General features: G+C 50.8%; 1 protein-coding gene across 1 annotated transcript in view; it reads left to right on the plus strand.

Annotated features, from left to right (window-relative positions):
* ELL (elongation factor for RNA polymerase II) overlaps window positions 1–17,196 on the plus strand; it is an 82,734-nt gene that overhangs the window by 40,238 nt on the left and 25,300 nt on the right. Inside the window, exon 2 of the mRNA XM_047776522.1 lies at window positions 12,123–12,170. Within this exon, the coding sequence (XP_047632478.1) occupies window positions 12,123–12,170 (48 nt within the window). The remainder of the gene's footprint in view (window positions 1–12,122; window positions 12,171–17,196) is intronic.

Here is a 17,196-nt window from a genome sequence, read left to right on the forward strand (position 1 = left end):
ATGGAAATGACCACTCATGAACCAGACACTGTGTAAACTCTCCACTGCCTCGGCATACCACTTGGAACCTGCCAAGAAGTCGAAGGGAGGATTCCTGAAAGGCGTTTCCCAATGGTCTCTGCTTTACTGGAAATTGAGAGACAGTTGCCAGGAGGTCGGCAGCCAGGCCTTTTCTCAGGACTTAACCTCCCCCCTTTTGCTGGCCACACGCTGCCCAGGAGGGGTTGGATCCTAGCTCTGCAGAATCAGCTCATGGGCTTTGTGCTTTGTAGAATCAGAAAGACTCTTTAAAGAGCAACAGAAACTTTACCTTCGGTCGTTTTCCCTAGGCACCTCTGAGTTATGGGGGGTTCAGGTCACAGGGATTGTGTTGCCTGGGCACAGTTGACACTGCACCCAGTGGGCATTTCAAGACTGGGAGGGGTGCTCTTAGCTACTGCTCCTCATGCCCAGCCAGTGGCAGGCATCCTGGGGCAGTGTCCAGATCTGCCCTGTCCTCGGTGGTCCTCCTACATCCACTGGGTCCATCCCTTTCCCCCAGATAAAGCACCAACTCTGCACTTACTATACTCACCCCCATCCATTCTGTGTGCTGCGGGTGGCGGGGGGTCTTATACATGTGCACTTTTATCTTAAATTTTTGCGTGGGAATGTTTCAGAGATGAGAATAACAGTCCCCATACTGCCACTCACTCTCTGAGCTCTGACCAATCTTGGCTGACCCATCCTGTGCTCACCTCATCCCCCGTTTTTTTTTTTTTTTTTTTTTTTGGTCTTTTGCCATTTCTTGGGCTGCTTCTGCAGCATATGGAGGTTCCCAGGCTAGGGGTCCAATTGGAGCTGTAGACACTGGCCTACGCCGGAGCCACAGCAACGAGGGATCCAAGCCGCGTCTGCAACCTACACCACAGCTCACGGCAACACCAGATCCTTAACCCACTGAGCAAAGCCAGGGATTGAACCCTCAACCTCTTGGTTCCTAGTCGGACCACTGAGCCATGACGAGAACTCCCTCTGTTTTTTTTGTTTGGTTTTGCTAGAACATTTTAAGAAGTCCCAGGTTTCTTTTCTTATTTATTTATTTATTTATTTTTTTGTCTTTTTGCCATTTCTTGGGCCGCTCCCGTGGCATATGGAGATTCCCAGGTTAGGGGTTGAATTGGAGCTATAGCTGCCGGCCTACGCCAGGGCCACAGTAACACGGGATCCGTGCCGCGTCTGCGACCTACACCACAGCTCACATCAACGCCAGATTGTTAACCCACTGAGCAAGGGCAGGGACCGAACCCGCAACCTCATGGTTCCTAGTCGGATTCGTTAACCACTGCGCCACGACGGGAACTCCTCTTTTCTTTTCTTTTCTCTTTCTTTCTCCCTTCCCTTGCCTTCCCTTCCTTCTGTCTGTCTTTCTGTCTGTCTTTTGCCTTTTAGGGTCATACCTGCAGCATATGGAGGTTCCCAGGCTAGGGGTCAAATTGGAGCTGTAGCCGCTGCCTTGAGCTGTGGTGTAGGTCACAGATGCAGCTCAGATCCCTCGTTGCTGTGGCTGTGCTATGGGCCTGGAAACTTCCTTATGTTGCAGGTGCGGCCCTCAAAAGACAAAAAAAAAAAAAAAAAAAAGTCTCCAGACATAACTAGTGTCCCTTGGGGCAAAATCACCCAGTTGAGAACCGCAAGTGTAACTTGATGCTTTAACTACTGCACTTCCTATAAACTGGGTCACTAGACCTGGACGTGTATTTCATAAGCCACTTCCTGTTGCTTCACCCCTGAAGGGTTCTTCTCCATGGGGAGAGACAAGGGGATTCTGGCCATAAGGTTCCTCCTTGCCCTGTGCCCCCTCTTAGGGAAGAGGGGTCTTGGGCCAGTGTTTACACCTCCTTCCACATGACTTGTCTGTTCCCCTGACCGTCACTTCCCTGTGCCCTCCCTGTTTTTCCTTACATACTCAGCATCTTTATTACATCTTCATTTTTTCACCTGAGTTACACCCCCTTGTTGGGGAGCTGCATGGGGGCCCAGTGACTGCTGGGTGTGGATGTCCTGCCCTGCGGTATTGAGGCCTCTGCACCGCCCACCCCTGCCAAGCCTCCCAGTTCATCCCTGGGCTCTCCACCAAAGCATGGCACTAGCAGTGACACTTGTCTCGAGAAGGTCCTGGTTTCATACCCTGTATACCACCATGGGAGATGGTGTTCTGCCACTCGGGGTGCTGACAGGGCCAGTGTGGGGCTTGGTGCCTGGTGCTCAGGAGGCACTATCCTGGGCAGCTTGGGCTCGGGGTGGGTGGGGGGGAGTGTGACCTGTGAGCCTGTGGTATGCACAACATGAGCCCTCAGAGGGTTTGAGGAGCCTAAGTGTGTTGAGTGTAATGTTGCCGGTCTGAAGCATAGTTCATACAAGTGCTGAGTATAATAGGCAGGGAGGTGGGCAGTGCTGTGTCTGAGGGGTATTGTGGGAAGTTATACTACCGGTGACTTGCCAATAACAGTCTGAGGGCTGACCCCAAAGCCGCCAAAGAGACAGGGTGGGCAGTGCCCTGGCTAGTCCGTCAGACCCTCCCGGTCCCCAGACGTGTAAAGGAGGTAACAGGGTGGCAGGGTACCCCTAACAAGTGATGTCTCCCTAATCCTGTGAGCTGTTAGCCCCTGCAGGGAACAGTCAGCCAGAAGGCAGGAAAGGCCATGTTTGCATGGTGGGCCCGTGCACCAACAAGGGTGTCCCAGCTGCTGGAGTCTAGGCCAGACTGGGTGGGTCTGGAGGGTGACACTGGTCCTGCTGTAGAGATACTTCTTGCCTACTTGTTCTGAAGACACTGTTGGTACCATGTCCACCTTCAAGGGGCCCATGAGCCCAGGGGGACCCCTGTGCCCCTCAAACTACTGCAGCCCTACACACCACGCCTTCTTCCCGACAGTGCTCGTGCTGCCACCCTCACTACCTGCAGTCCAGCTCAGTGTCTGCTTCATCTCCCTCGCTGTGTGCGCCGTGCCCACTGTGCTCTTTACTTCTTCCTCTCATGTACAGTCATGGCCTCGCGGCATCCTCTGTCTCCATCTGTCCCACTCTGTGAGGCATGGCCTGGAACCTTCAAGGCTCAGAAAGTGCTACTTGAGTGCAAGAACGGGTAAGAGGTGCATGTTTAGCACGTTCAGCATGTTCAGTATGTCCAGCAGGCGTATGTGTGAGTCCGCCTGCTCCATGTCCCCAGAACTGAGGTGCAGGGAGTTCAGGGTCAGCTCTGGTCAACCTCCTGCAGTGGATCACATAGTGTCAGGACCCTGGGACAGTCTGCTCTCATCTCCTCCTCGTCCTTGCACCTGGTTGCCACCCATTTAGCACCACACATCCTAACCTTGCACTTCATTGTTACTTATGCCTTAAACTGTCCATTATTTTTTACAGAAACATAATGAGAAAAAAGTCTTTCAAATTCATACATGTTCCTGACATTCTTCGTCCTCTATGCAGATTTGTCTTATCCATCTGATGTGACTCACTCTCCTCCTAAAGAACTTCCAGACCCTTCCTTGTAAGAGATCTGCTGCAAACAGATTTTCTCAGCCTTTGTCTAAACAAGTCTTTATGTCTCCTTCCTGGAATCTTAGGATGACAATATTGTTTCTTCAGTGTCTTGAAGATATTCTTCCATGGTCTCTGAGCTTGTTTCTGGCACTTGGCCTCCTGAGTCTGTCTTTGCTTCTCTGTGGCGTCTCAGTCAGTGGTTGCACTGATTTGCATGATGTCCCCTGACATGTTTTTTGTTTTTTCTGCTGGAGCATCTTAGATCTGTGGATTTATAGTGAACACATCACATTTGGGGACTTGGGGCTGTTATTTTTTGGCTACTGTGGCCTTGAGGATTCCAGTTGCACTTTTTTTTTGTCTTTTGTCTTTTTAGGGCTGTACCTACAGCATATGGAGGTTCCCAGGCTGCTGGCCTATACCACACACACAGCAACGCCAGGTCCAAGCCGTGTCTGCAAACTATACCACAGCTCACGGCAACACTGGATCCTTAACCCACTGAGTGAGGCCAGGAATCGAACCCACTACCTCATGGTTCCTAGTTGGATTTGGTTTCTGCTGTTCCACGATGGGAACTCCTCCAGTTATCATTTATAATGGGTTTCTTTCTACTGTCCTGCCAAGACCTTCTTCATTTTCCTATATTTTTTTTCCATGTGATTCATTTTGGATAAATTTCTGTTGCTTTGTCATCAGCTTCACTAATCTTTTCTTCCATAGTGTCTAGTCTTAACCCTACCCAGTGAGTATTTCATCCTGATAGTGCATTTCTTAGCTCACAAAGTTCTCTGTGACTCTCCTCTGGTACTTCATATTCCTCTTCTCACCAGTTGAAGTTTCCATTTAAGTCCTTGATCACTTTAAATTTAGAATAGTTGCTCTGAAATGAAACCTTTGGTAATTTCATCATCTCTGTCTCTGTCCCTTCTGTGTCTGTTTCCGTTGACTGAGTTTTCTCCCGGGTTAGGATCACATTTTCCTGCAGCTTCACATGTCTGAAAGTTTTAGGTTTTGGATACTGCGTGGGCTGGATTTTGTTGTTCTTTCTTTTCTTTTCTTTTTTTCCCCTTTTTTGGCTGCCCCAGCATATGGAGTTTCTGGGCTAGAGATCACATCTGAGCCACAGTTGTAACCTAAACCATAGCTGCGGCAAAGCCGGATCTTTAACCTACTCTGCTGGGGCAGGGATTGTACCTGTATCCTGGCGCTGTGGAGATGCTGCTGGTCCCATTGCACCACAGCAGAAACTCCTACTGTTCTTTCTTGAAACATGCCAATTCTGCTAGCTGTTGGCATGCAGTTTGTTTAACAGTGGATCAGCTAATCTTGAGGAAGAATTTTTTTTTTTTTTTTTTGAAATTTCCTAGGGGAATAAGAGATTCCTTTACCTAAGGGCTAATCTAGCTCCACTGCTGAGCGGGGTGCAGTGAGGACTCCTCTGGGCTGGCTGTGTATGGCTTCTCCAAACCCACATCACTGGGCTTAGGGACCCACCTTGGGGAGCCTTGGAGCCCTCCTGGGCAGCAGCTCAAGGCCCTGCACAGGTGCTAGAAGCAGCCCCTCTGCACTGTACTGCCTTCAAGAGCCTCTGCCTGCACATCCCTTTGGCTTTTTCACCCTGAGATCCAGAGCTTCCTTGAGGCAGTGAGCTGGGCAGTCCCTTGGTCCTTTCCCTTCTTGTAGGCCTCTCTGGCCAGTGCTGCTTGTATTTGTGTTAAAACGTTGTATGTTTTGTCCAGCACCCTAGTTGTCACCTCTGGATAGCTTGTCTGATCCCAGGTGGTCTGTCTGGCCCTTAGGTAGGTGCATGCTTGTGAAGTTGCTGAGAGGATACAACAGGCCAGCTCTCTGTCCATCCACCCTTCTCTCCAGCCATTGACTGTTTCCTGGCTCCAGTTACCCACCATGGCCTCCCAAATGTAGAAAGACCCGTCCCCCTCTAGTTGGAGTGGAGGGCCTGAGCTATTGGACTGAACACCACATCTTCAGACTGAAGTATAGAGATGACTGTAGCAGATGTGGCTGTGTCCTCCTTGGGGTTAGCCTACAAGTTCCTGAAGGGCTCAGAGAAAAGGAGGCTATGAGTATGTATACCACCTAGCACAGTACTTGGGACTTACAGGTGGGCAGGTGGAGTTGGATCCTGGTTCTGTATAGTTTTGGGCAACATTTAACCCTCCATGATACTTGAGGTTTGTGGTAGGGTTTAGTGATAACAAGCCTGTGGCCTGCATAAGGTGTTCCTGGGTGCCATGTGCCCTGGTCCTGTGGTGACCCCTTCCCTTCTACTCAGGATGGCTCCAGGCCCCAAGCCCTTGCCAGCTGTGGAGGCTAAGTCAAGACACGTGTAGGTGTGCTGTTCCTTAGGGATCCTGGGTCTCTAGCTTTCATTGTGCACTCATCATCCCCATTGGCATTGATGGAAGCTTGCTGGTTGGAGCGGGAGGAAGCCCAGATGGTTCAACAGTGGAGGGAGGAAGTGGGGCCATGTCCCCAGGTACTGAGAGCTACTTCTGTCAATATGAGCGACCCATATGGCAGGGTTTCCAGAGGGGCCTATGGCATTTGGTGTTCCCCTCAGCCTCCCTGGCCCACTCTGAACCTGATTCAGGGAAGGGAGAAGCAGCCAACTTCTTCTTCTTTTTTTTTTTTTTTTTGTCTTTTTGCCATTTCTTGGGCTGCTCCCACGGCATATGGAGGTTCCCAGGCTAGGGGTTGAACCTGAGCTGTAGCCGCCGGCCTACACCACAGCCACAGCAACTCGGGATCCGAGCCGCGTCTGCAGCCTACACCACAGCTCATGGCAACGCCAGATCCTTAACCTACTGAGCAAGGGCAGGGATCGAACCCGCAACCTCATGGTTCCTAGTCGGATTCGTTAACCACTGCGCCACAACGGGAACTCTGCCAACTTCTTTTTCTGTAGGTTTTTAGAGGTGACAGGGCTGGATGTGCTTTGAGTCATTCAAATTAAGTATAATTTTAAAAAATTAAGTGTATTTGCTTCACAGTAAACACCTGAGAACTTTTGTTTAGGAAAATAAAAACATTGCTTTGATCTAAAAACAAATCTCCATTCTCAGGAGCCCCCCACTACTTGTGCCAGAGGCCACTTTGGTGGATGTTGGAGACACACAGTAGTTTTAGTACATTTTAGAACTCTAGAAAATTTTTTTATCTTAAACCTTTTGGTAACAATTTTTTGTTGTGCATTATTAAAATAAGGTTGGGCCTCTGAGCTGGGAGTTTATGACAGGTAGGATGGTCATGTGCCAGTGTGTAGGACACTCCAAAATTCCAGACCCCGGCAGCCCTTGGAGAGGTCCCCTAGCTAGTACCTGTGTTTCCTCTTGGAAACCTGATGGGGGCCACAGTGGTAAGCAGGTAGCTTACCTACATGCACCCCATGTGGAAAAGTCTACACAGAGGGTCAAAGCTGTCACCCCTAGGATAGAGGAACTGATGGGCAAGAGCCACAGTCAGCTCAGGAGGCTGCATTAACCCAGACCACTGAGGGTGGGCCCTCCAGTGCCTGCAGACATGCTTTTTGTTGTTGTTGTTATTTTGTTTTTTTAAGGCAGCATTCATGACATATGGAAGTTCCCAGGCTAGGGGGTGAACCAGAGCTATAGCTACTGGCCCACACCACAGCCACAGCAACACAGGATTTGAGCCGCATCTGCGACTTACACCACAGCTACGGCAACACTGGATCCCTAACCCTCTGAGCGAGGCCAGGGATTGAACCTGCATACTCATGGATACTAGTGCCATTAGAGTACACCTCAGTCATTCGGCAAGTGTCAGGGCACCAAGAGCTGCTCCTTCTTTTGTTTTAAACCCTTACCAGACAGGGCCCTTGTTCCCCCACCTGCACAGGGGCCTGTGGAGCTTAGGTCTTGACTTGGTGCCTTTTTTGTTAATAGATATAGGCAGGGGTATGTGTATGTGAGAGAGCAATGGTATGAGTAAATTGCTGTGTTGATAAGAAGGTCCTGGCCTGGAGTTCCCGTCATGGCGCAGTGGAAATGAATCCTATTAGGAACCATGAGGTTGTGGGTTTGGTCCCTGCCCTTGCTCAGTGGGTTAACGATCCGGCTTTGCCGTGAGCTGTGGTGTAGGTTGCAGACGCGGCTCGGATCCCGCGTTGCTGTGCTGTGGTGTAGGCCGGTGGCTACAGCTCCGATTAGACCCCTAGCCTGGGAACTTCCATATGCCACGGGAGTGGCCCAAGAAATGGCAAAAAGACAAAAAAAAAAAAAAAAGGTCCTGTGATGACAGGCTGGATGGGGACTTGAAACCAGGAAGCTTGGGCATTCAGGCCTCTTGATCAACTTTTTCAGCGTACAAAGTCTTATTCTTAGTGCCTTGGGAGATGAGTGAATTTGCAAGAAAGGAATCTTCCAAATTATTTGCTTGACAGCTATTAAGCCAGTTAAATGCTTCACTAAGTGGCCAAAAGGGAACAGATGATCCAGGGAAAGGGTGGCCCACCACACTGTCTTGCCAGCCAAGCACTGGTGGGGCTGTCCTAGTGGAGTCCCTTCTGGGGAGGTGGCACCCTTCTTAGTTCCTCTCCCTTGCTACCTTAAATCTAGTCTCATGTCATTGCTTTTGTCCCAGCATCTATCCCACAAGCCCTTGGAGCTCACAGGCCTTGCTGTGTGCACATGGCAGACACATTTGATGCTGCTGTTAGCCCCAGGCTGAATCCTGCATGGAGATCCAGGCCAAGAGACCGGGGCCACAAGAGCTGAGCCCTGCCTGCTCGCTGCTACTGTGGTGTCCTGTGTCTCTGCTCTGGGCCTTGCACCTACTGTTGCCCCAGCCAGGAACACTCTTGACTTCCTAGCTTCTGTGATTAGGTGATGTCAGTAGGGCACTCTGTAACTTGACGGGCATTATCTTTGCTGTGTGTTATGTGTTCTGCTCTTTCCCTTCCATCCACTTTACATCACTCTTGCACTGAAAATGGTTAATAGACGGGAGTCTCTCCCCTGCTTGTTCAGTAATCCTCTGTACGTTCAGGTGATGTTCCTCAAAGCCCACACAAGTCTTTAGAGAAGACCCTCTGTGCACCCAAGGGCAGATCACAGCATTATGCAGGTGTTGTTTACAGCCCATAGAACTTATCCATTTAAGGTGTATAATCAGTGAGTATCAATATTCCCCAGAAGAAGTTCCCTCCAGCCCATAGGTAGCCATTCCCTACTCCCTGGCACTCACTCATCTACTCTCTCTCTTTAGTTTTGCTTTTTTGGGAATTTGTATAGATGGACTCATACAATGCGTTGTGTTGTATGTTGGGCTACTCTCACTTAGCTGGCGGCTTCTGAGGTTCATTCATGTTATGAACATCAGGAATTTCTTTTCTTTTTTTTTTTTTTTTTGGTCTTTTTGCCATTTCTTGGGCCACTCCCGCGGCATATGGAGGTACCCAGGCTAGGGGTCTAATTGGAGCTGTAGCCACCGGCCTACGCCAGGGCCACAGCAACTCGGGATCTGAGCCGCGTCTGCAGCCTACACCACAGCTCACGGCAACGCCGGATCATTAACCCATTGAGCAAGGACAGGATCGAACCCGCAACCTCATGGTTCCTAGTCGGATTCGTTAACCACTGCGCCATGACGGGAACTCCGTATTTCTTTTTATTTCTGGTTAGCATTCTGCTTCTTTGTCCACCAACTGATGGAAATTTGGGTTGTTGCTGTTTTGGGGATAGTAAGAGTAATTCTGCTGAGCACATTTATGTATGTTTTCATGCAGATATATGTTTTCATTTCACTTGAGTATACCATATTCCTGGAAATAGAATTGTTGGGTCATGTGGTAACTCTCTGTTTATTAACCTTTTAAGAAATTGCCAGACTTTTCTACAGGGGCTGCACCTTGTATGCTCCTACCAGCAAGGGACGAGGGTTCTGGGGTGTTGTCTTTTTTTATTTTAGTTATTCCAATAGGTACCTGGTATTTCCCTGCACAGTCTGCACTTCACTGATGGGTAATGGCTTCTCACATGCTCATTGACAGCTTGCAGGTCTTTTTTTTTTTTTTTTTTTTTTTGAGGGCCACACCTGTGGCATGTGGAAGTTCCCAGGCTAGGGTTTGAATTGGAGCTAACAGCGGCCAGCCTACACCACAACCACAGCAACTTGGGATCTCCAATCTACACCACAGTTCACAGCAACGCTGGATCCCCAACCCACTGAGTGAGGCCAGGGATCGAACCCCATCCTCATGGATACTAGTTGGGATTTGTTTCTGCTGCGCCACAATGGGAACTCCCCAGGTCTTCTTTTTGATCTCTATCTTTAAACCAGGTCCAAGCAAAGGCCGCTTAAATGTTGTGTCTCTAAGGACCCAGCTGGGCAGGGCCCCCACTGGTGCTGCCCCTCTAGTTCTCTGAATAGCAGCCCAGGCAGTGGTCTGGGTTGTGGTTTATGGGATGGCTCATCTCATCATTAGCCTGATTTGAAAGGAGCCTGGGCCCTGTCTCAGCAGCATGGTGGCCTTGTTCTTGCAGGGGCTGCCTACCAGTCCTGGAGCAACACAAGGGGCTGGAGGACATCCCATATCTGCCGGCCTGATGTGCTTTGGAAGTGTGGGGTGGTTCTTGGGTATTAGATCCCATGGAGGTAAGTACTGGAGCTCTGTGTGACCTCTCAGGTCTGCTCCAGATGGCAGAGTCCTTGAGGATTCTTGGCAGGAAGGTGGGCTTCTGGTAAACAAAGGGGGTGAGTGTGTGGCCCACATGGTCCAAGCTGAGCCCTGTCTCTTTCACACAAGTCTATAGCTCTTGGCCCAGTGGCTGACAGAGTCATGGGCACTGAGAGGCCAGCCTGCCTGTTGGTTGGTTCTCCCCATGTGTGTGGAGCTACTCCACCCACCCAGGACGTGTGATGGGCCTGACATTTTAGGTAGGGAACAGATAGGTAGCCACTGCAGACACTATGAAAGAAGCATGGAGGAGAGCCTAGGGGGCACAGGGGTGGAGGCCTGAGAAGTGGTCTCTGATGGAGGTGGGAGAACCCAGGCCCTTGGCTGCCATGTGGAGGAAATGGGAGGACAATAGGTGTAGAAGCGAATTTGGGCCCTGAAGGTTTGGGGGGTGGAGGGTGGGGGTTGTGGTGAAAAACTAGCACCGCTGGAGTTCCCGTCGTGGCGCAGTGGTTAACGAATCTAACTAGGAACCATGAGGTTGCGGGTTTGGTCCCTGGCCTTGCTCAGTGGGTTAACGATCCGGCGTTGCCGTGAGCTGTGGTGTAGGTTGCAGACGCGGCTCGGATCCCGCATTGCTGTGGCTCTGGTGTAGGCCAGTGGCTACAGCTCCGATTCGATCCCTAGCCTGGGAACCTCCATATGCCGAGGGAGGGGCCCAAAGAAATAGCAAAAAAAACAAAAAAAACAAAAAAAACCAAAACTAGCACCACTGTGCTATGGGGTGATGTCTGCTGTACAGAAGGTAGGTGCTTAGGGCCCCAAGATAGATGAGAAAGAGAGATGCGACCCTCCATCTGGATCCATGTTCTTTCTAAAATTCCACCAGAAGGCTGATCTTTGAATAGCTAAAGCTTAAATTATTTTGAGTTTTTAAAGTGTATTTTTTCTTGTGACATTTGGAAATTCTGCCACCCCAAGCGCAGTGACAAGCTGCTCTGAAGCTGTGACAAGGGAGCTGGGCAGGCTTTATTGAGTGCTGTCTTGCCAGGGTGTTGGTGGCTGGGGTGTCACCTCATCAACCTGCTTCCTGGAGGTGGTGCTCATCCATCCTGATTCCATTCTGAGGGGGTGAATCTGAGGCAGAATGGCCTGGGCTGATGTTGGTTTGGGGAGAATGGTGAGGAGCTGCCCATTGTGTGTATTTTCTTTTTTCTTTTGCTTTTTAGGGTCGCACCCTCAGCATGTGGAGGTTCCCAGGCTAGGGATTGAATAGGCGCTTCAGCTGCTGGCCTACACCACAGCCACGCAGAATCTGAGCTGTGTCTGCAACCTACACCACAGATTACGGCAATGTTAGGATCCTTAACCCACTGAGTAAGGCCAGGGATTAAACCTCCGTCCTCATGGACCCTAGTCAGATTTGTTAACCGCTGAGCCATGACAGGAACTCCTTCTATTGTCTGTATTTTCACTCTTGCCTCTCATGTGTCTCCAGCCCTGGTCCCTATGCCATCTGAGGAACTCCTATTGATTCTTCAAAACCCTACTCTGGACACTGTTCCTGTAATTTTCAATATGTGTTGTTTTCCTCACCCATCTTGAAAACACTATCCTTTTTCTCCCCCCCACCCCCCCCGCCACCTTTTTTTTTTTTGGCTGCCCGACAGCATATGGAGTTCCCAGGCCAGGGATCAGATCTGAGCCGCAGTTGCAACCTAAGCCATAGCTGTGGGAATGCTGGATCCTTAACCCACTGTGCCAGGCCAGGGATCAAACCTGAGCCCCAGCACTCCCAAGATGCTGCCGATCCTGTTGCACCAGAGTGAGCACTCCTAAAAACACTATCTATATCCTGTTCATTGTATGATTGGAAACGGAGTCTTTGGATTTCCAGATATCTTTATTAACATTTCCCCATCTTGCCTTTTTGCAGGATTCTGTTTCACTGAGACCCTCAATCCGATTTCAAGGAAGTCAAGGGGTGAGTCTTTTTTATCTTAATTGTATTTAGAATTGTGAAACTGGTAGTGCTCCTTGCCCTTCAGGGGCTTGCTGGGCATAGCAGCAGGAAGGGAGCTATGTTTTCGCCCCATCCAGCTCTGTGCCAGGTCAGGCTCTACATCGAGCCAAAATCAGCCTCTGGTTGCCTACAGGCTGGTCCCATGTCTGGGGGCCATACTAGGAGATCATCTTAAGGACTGAAGCAGAACTCCTGTCCAGTAGCCTCTTAGACCTTCCTATAGCTGCCAAACTCTTCTGTCCTGCTTTTTGTGCTGATTTGAAACTGCTGCCCCAGGGCCCAAATGGATATGGAGCTGTGGCCTCCCCAGGGTGGGGGTACTTGGTGGCCCTGGGACTATGGGTGCTTGTCTGGCTTTGGGGGCGGGGGGGGGGGCGTGATGGTTTGCTATAGAAACTCAACATTCCCATTTTTTCCTGAAAGGCATTTTACTATAAATGACCATCTTACAGAAAAATTGGAGGATGGAAGAAAGGGTGGGTTTTCCATAATTCTTGCCACCCAGGTCTTAGGACCCCCATATCCTCCACCTGCCAAAGGCACTTTTGAACACTTCAGTTTTGCTTTTTTTTTTCCACTTTTTGGGCCACACTCGTGGCATATGGAGGTTCCCAGGCTAGGGGTCTATTCAGGGCTGCAGCTGCCAGCCTACACCACAGCCACAACAATGCCAGATCTGAGCCGCATCTGTGACCTACACCACAGCTCATAGCAATGCCAGATCCTTAACCCATGGAGCGAGGCCAGGGATCAAGCCTGCAACCTCATGGTTCCTAGTCAGATTCGTTTCTGTTGTGTCACGATGGGAACTCCTTTAGTTTTTCTTCTAGGTGTTTTTTTTTGTGGGTTTTTTGTCTGTGGGTTTTTTGTTTGTTTGTTTGTTGTCTTTTTAGGGCTGCACCCGCGGCATATGGAGGTTCCCAGGCTAGGGATAGAATCGGAGTCACAGCAATACCACATCTGAGCCGTGTCTGTAACCTACACCACAGTTCATGGCAACTCTGGATCCTTAACCCACTGAGTGAGGCCAGGGATCGAAACTCTAGTCCTCATGGATGCTAGTCAGGTTTGTTAACCACTGAGCCATGATGGGAACTCTCTCTCTAGTTTTTATAGCAAGTGTTTGTTTGTTTGTTTGTTTCTTTCATCTGAAGAGTTGCCACATGTGTCTAAGTCAGCTTCCACCTGACAGCCTGCTGGCTCCTTACAGAACTGGAGAGATCTGTGAGTTTCACCCTGTCCAGAGCGCTCCAGAGAGCCGGAGCCTCTAGGAAATACGGAGACACGTGTCTCTGTGTACAGATACACTGATACCAAGAGATTTACTGCAGGACATTGGTTCTTGTGATTGTGGGGCTGATGAGTCTGAAATCCATAGGGCAGGCAGGAGCTGGTGCTGAGGTTCATAGACGAGCTTCTTCCTCCTCGGGGAAGCCTCACTTTCCTTATTAAGGCTTTCAGCTGATTGGGATGAGGCCCACCGAGACCATTGAAGGTCATCTCCATTACTTAAAGTCAGCCGGTTGTGGATGTCTCTGCATCTACAGAACACCTCCGTGGCACACCCAGATTAGCATTCATGAAGTCCCTGGGGGCTGTGGCCTGGCCAAGGGGGCACATGAACTGACCCTCACACCAAGACTGGTCAAGGTCGGTGCTTAAAGGCCCTAGGCCCCCTACCCCCCTGGCATCTCCTCTGAGGTATCCACACCTTCACTGGCCCCCATCAGAATCTTCCTGTGGTCACCCTTTTGCAGCTTCCACTTTATTTTCCCTGAGACATCTCCCCAGGGGTTGGAGCTCTGTGTTGGGGGGCGGGACTAGCCTGGGCTTGCTGCCAGACTGGTTAAGGATGCCCTCTTGTGGCCAATGTTCACACTCACCCTCAGCAGCTGTGGGGAGATGAGGGAGCCTGTGCATGGATTGTTCATTTATCCAGTGAGCAATGCTTTCTTGTCACCATGACACCACTTCACTGCTCCAGGAAGCACTGTGAGGTTCTGGGCTGTACCCTCTGTCGCCCTAATCCCTGTGCAAAACCTAAGAGCCACATCCGTTCAAGTTAAGAGCCCCAACGTCTTAGTTTTAGAAATGTGCTTTGTTTGCATTTCTTTCCTTCTGGGCATTCTCAGGTGTAATGAAATTCTTAGAAGGTTTTAAGAGTATGGAGGTCCTGTGCTGCAGCTTAGGGCAAGCCAGGCCTTGAGTTTCCACTAGGAAGCTATTCCCTGTATGAGCCCATGTGAGGAGCAGAGGAGGAGTGTGTCTTAAGGGGGGTGCTGTTCTTTCCCCGCTTGTTGTGACAGATCAGGTGCTAGGTCTGCCCCCTGTGACTCTGGACCTTGTCCTTCCCCTCCTGGGCTTTGGTGGAACGTGACCCTTCCCCCATGCCAGGCGTGAGAGGCCTGGCCTGGTCTCAGGCATGCAGCAGATGCTGTTCTGGCCAGGCTGCACCTGCGTGCACCCCCTAGGGCATCATTGAGCTGGCCACCCTGGATCTCTCTGCTGTCAGGGACCACTTCTTTTTTCTTTTCTTTTCTTTTTTTTTTTTTTTTGTCTTTTTGCCATTTCTTGGCCCGCTCCCACGTCATATGGAGGTTCCCAGGCTAGGGATCGAATCGGAGCTGTAGCCACTGGCCTACGCCAGAGCCACAGCAACGCGGGATCCGAGCCGCGTCTGCAACCTACACCACAGCTCACGGCAACGCTGGATCGTTAACCCACTGAGCAAGGGCAGGGACCGAACCCGCAACCTCATGGTTCCTAGTCGGATTCGTTAACCACTGCACCACGACAGGAACTCCAGGGGGCCACTTCTGAGTTGTCAACCCCTGAGAGTTGGTGAAGCCTCAGCCTCCAGAGGGCAAAAGGAACCTGTCCCCCCACCCCCACCCGCTCCTGACTAGCCCCATTTCTAAACTCTACACTTGATGAAAAAAGAGGTAGGGTTGGCTTCCAGTGCTGTTCAGGCATATCCACGTGCTGCAGCAGGAACTGGAATGGCAGTTTCTAGAACAAGGTATGGTGGCACTTGTCAAAGTCCTTTTGACCGGTGTCTGTGTGTGATCTAGGAGCTGGCTCTGCAGAAGTCATTAGAGATGGGCACAAGATTGAGCCCCAGGGGTGCTTGTTGCTGTGTTGTGGGGTCCGTTTGGAAAGCCTGGGAAGTGGTGGGTGGCCGGGCTTGTATACTCCTGCTGAGTGTCCCCAGTTCGCCAGAGTGGAGCGGCTCTTGAAGAGGAAGTAGATGCTCAGAAAGCACCCTGGGTTTGGGGTTGAGAAAGCGAGGGCCTCCCAGTGGGAGGAAGAGGCTGTTCTGCTCTTGGAAATCCTGTTCAGCCATGCGGTAGTAACTCTTTACCCAAAATATATTCTATTCTGAGGGTTCCCTGGGAAGTAAAAATAATGAAGAAAACAAATGTTCCCTGAAAACCCCTCAGGCCAGAGAGAGTTTGGCTAGTCGTTGTTTGGCTCCTGTGTGTTCCTGTTCTGTCTTGTTTTTACCTGAATGGAATACCAAGTGCTGCCTCCACCTTTTAGCCCATGCCCCACCCCCACTCGGGCCTGGATTTGTCTCATCTAAGCTCCCACCTGCACTGTGGACAGACAAAAGCCCCACAGATCAGGACTGCGGGCCTGACTTGTGTCAGATTTCACAGAGGGTTGATGGAAGGGCTCTGGCAGGGACTTGACGCACCCACAGCGGAACCAACACCCTGTCTCAAGCCCCAGACCTCAGAAGCGGATGTCGGAGGCCCCTCAGGTGCCCAGGACCATCCAAGACAGGACAAGCCTGTTTGCTTGCATTTGTGCACATAGACACCCAAGTCAGTTTGTGGGAGCTCCCTCTGCCTCCTATAACCAGGAGTAGGGGCATGCGTGCTTACATGTGTGTGTGTGTGTATACTTACATGTTTTCCTGCTGAAGGTGAGTCATAGCAGGCAGTTCAGGTTTGATTTTTCTGGGGGGGGGGGGAGGCTGTTCCCACGACATTGGGAAATTCCTGGGCCAGGAAATAAACCTATGCCACAGCATGACCCAAGCCACTGCAGTGACGACGCTGGATCCTTAACATGCTGTACTGCAAGAGAACTCCTGGGTTTGATTTTTAGACAATGTGAGCTTCTCCATCTCTCTCTCTCTAATTTTTTTTTTTTTTTTTTTTTGGTCCATGCATCTGCGACATGCAGAAGCTCTCGGGCCTGGAATCGAACCCAAGCCACAGCTCTGACAATGCCAAATCCTTAACTGCCAGACCACCAGGGAATGCCCTTTTTTTGATCCTAATAAAGAAATGTGTTTATGTTGAGATTAGGGTCTGTGTGGCTGGCCAGGGCCCTGGCATTGCTGTCCTGTGGGTCTCCACCACAAGCTTTGGCCTTGCCTACCACTGGGTGTGTCCTGGGTGAGCCCCTCCCCCTGAAACATACCAGAGGGTCAGGAGTGGGTGGGCCTGGGCCAGTGGGGCAGCCTTTCATCTGGGCAGCACTCATCCTGCTTCAAGGAGGTGGGGACAGGGATGACCATCAGCCCAAAGTCATCTGCAGTCCCAGGATGGCTGGTACAGACTGTCCATCTCCCCCAAGCTGGGCTCTTTCTGCCCTGAGCCACTCTGTGCCTCCTTGGCTCTCCCTGTGAATGTTGGGGCTCTCTCCTTGAAGCAGGGACTGGCTGAGCATTGAGGTGGTCACACAGCATTTTGAGCCAGCCGTGAGGGCTAGGGCGGGGGAGCTGGACCCCTCTTTGTGGCCTAAACTGCTGCATCCTTGGTCTGACAGACAAGGCTGAGCTACCTGCATTCATATGTGACAGTTGAGCTCAGGGCAGGGGGGGATTCGGCCCTGAGCCACATTCTGTCCAGTGCTGATGGAGTTCTGATGCTTTAGTGTTCCTCACGTTACCAAAGAGATGTGCTTGGTGGGCTGAAATAATGCAGCAGCGTGGGCGCAAGGCCTGGATGAGGCCTGCATATGAGGCCTGCTGCCC

Source organism: Phacochoerus africanus, chromosome 4, assembly GCF_016906955.1.
Source record: "Phacochoerus africanus isolate WHEZ1 chromosome 4, ROS_Pafr_v1, whole genome shotgun sequence".
Classification (NCBI taxonomy): Eukaryota; Metazoa; Chordata; class Mammalia; order Artiodactyla; family Suidae; genus Phacochoerus; species Phacochoerus africanus.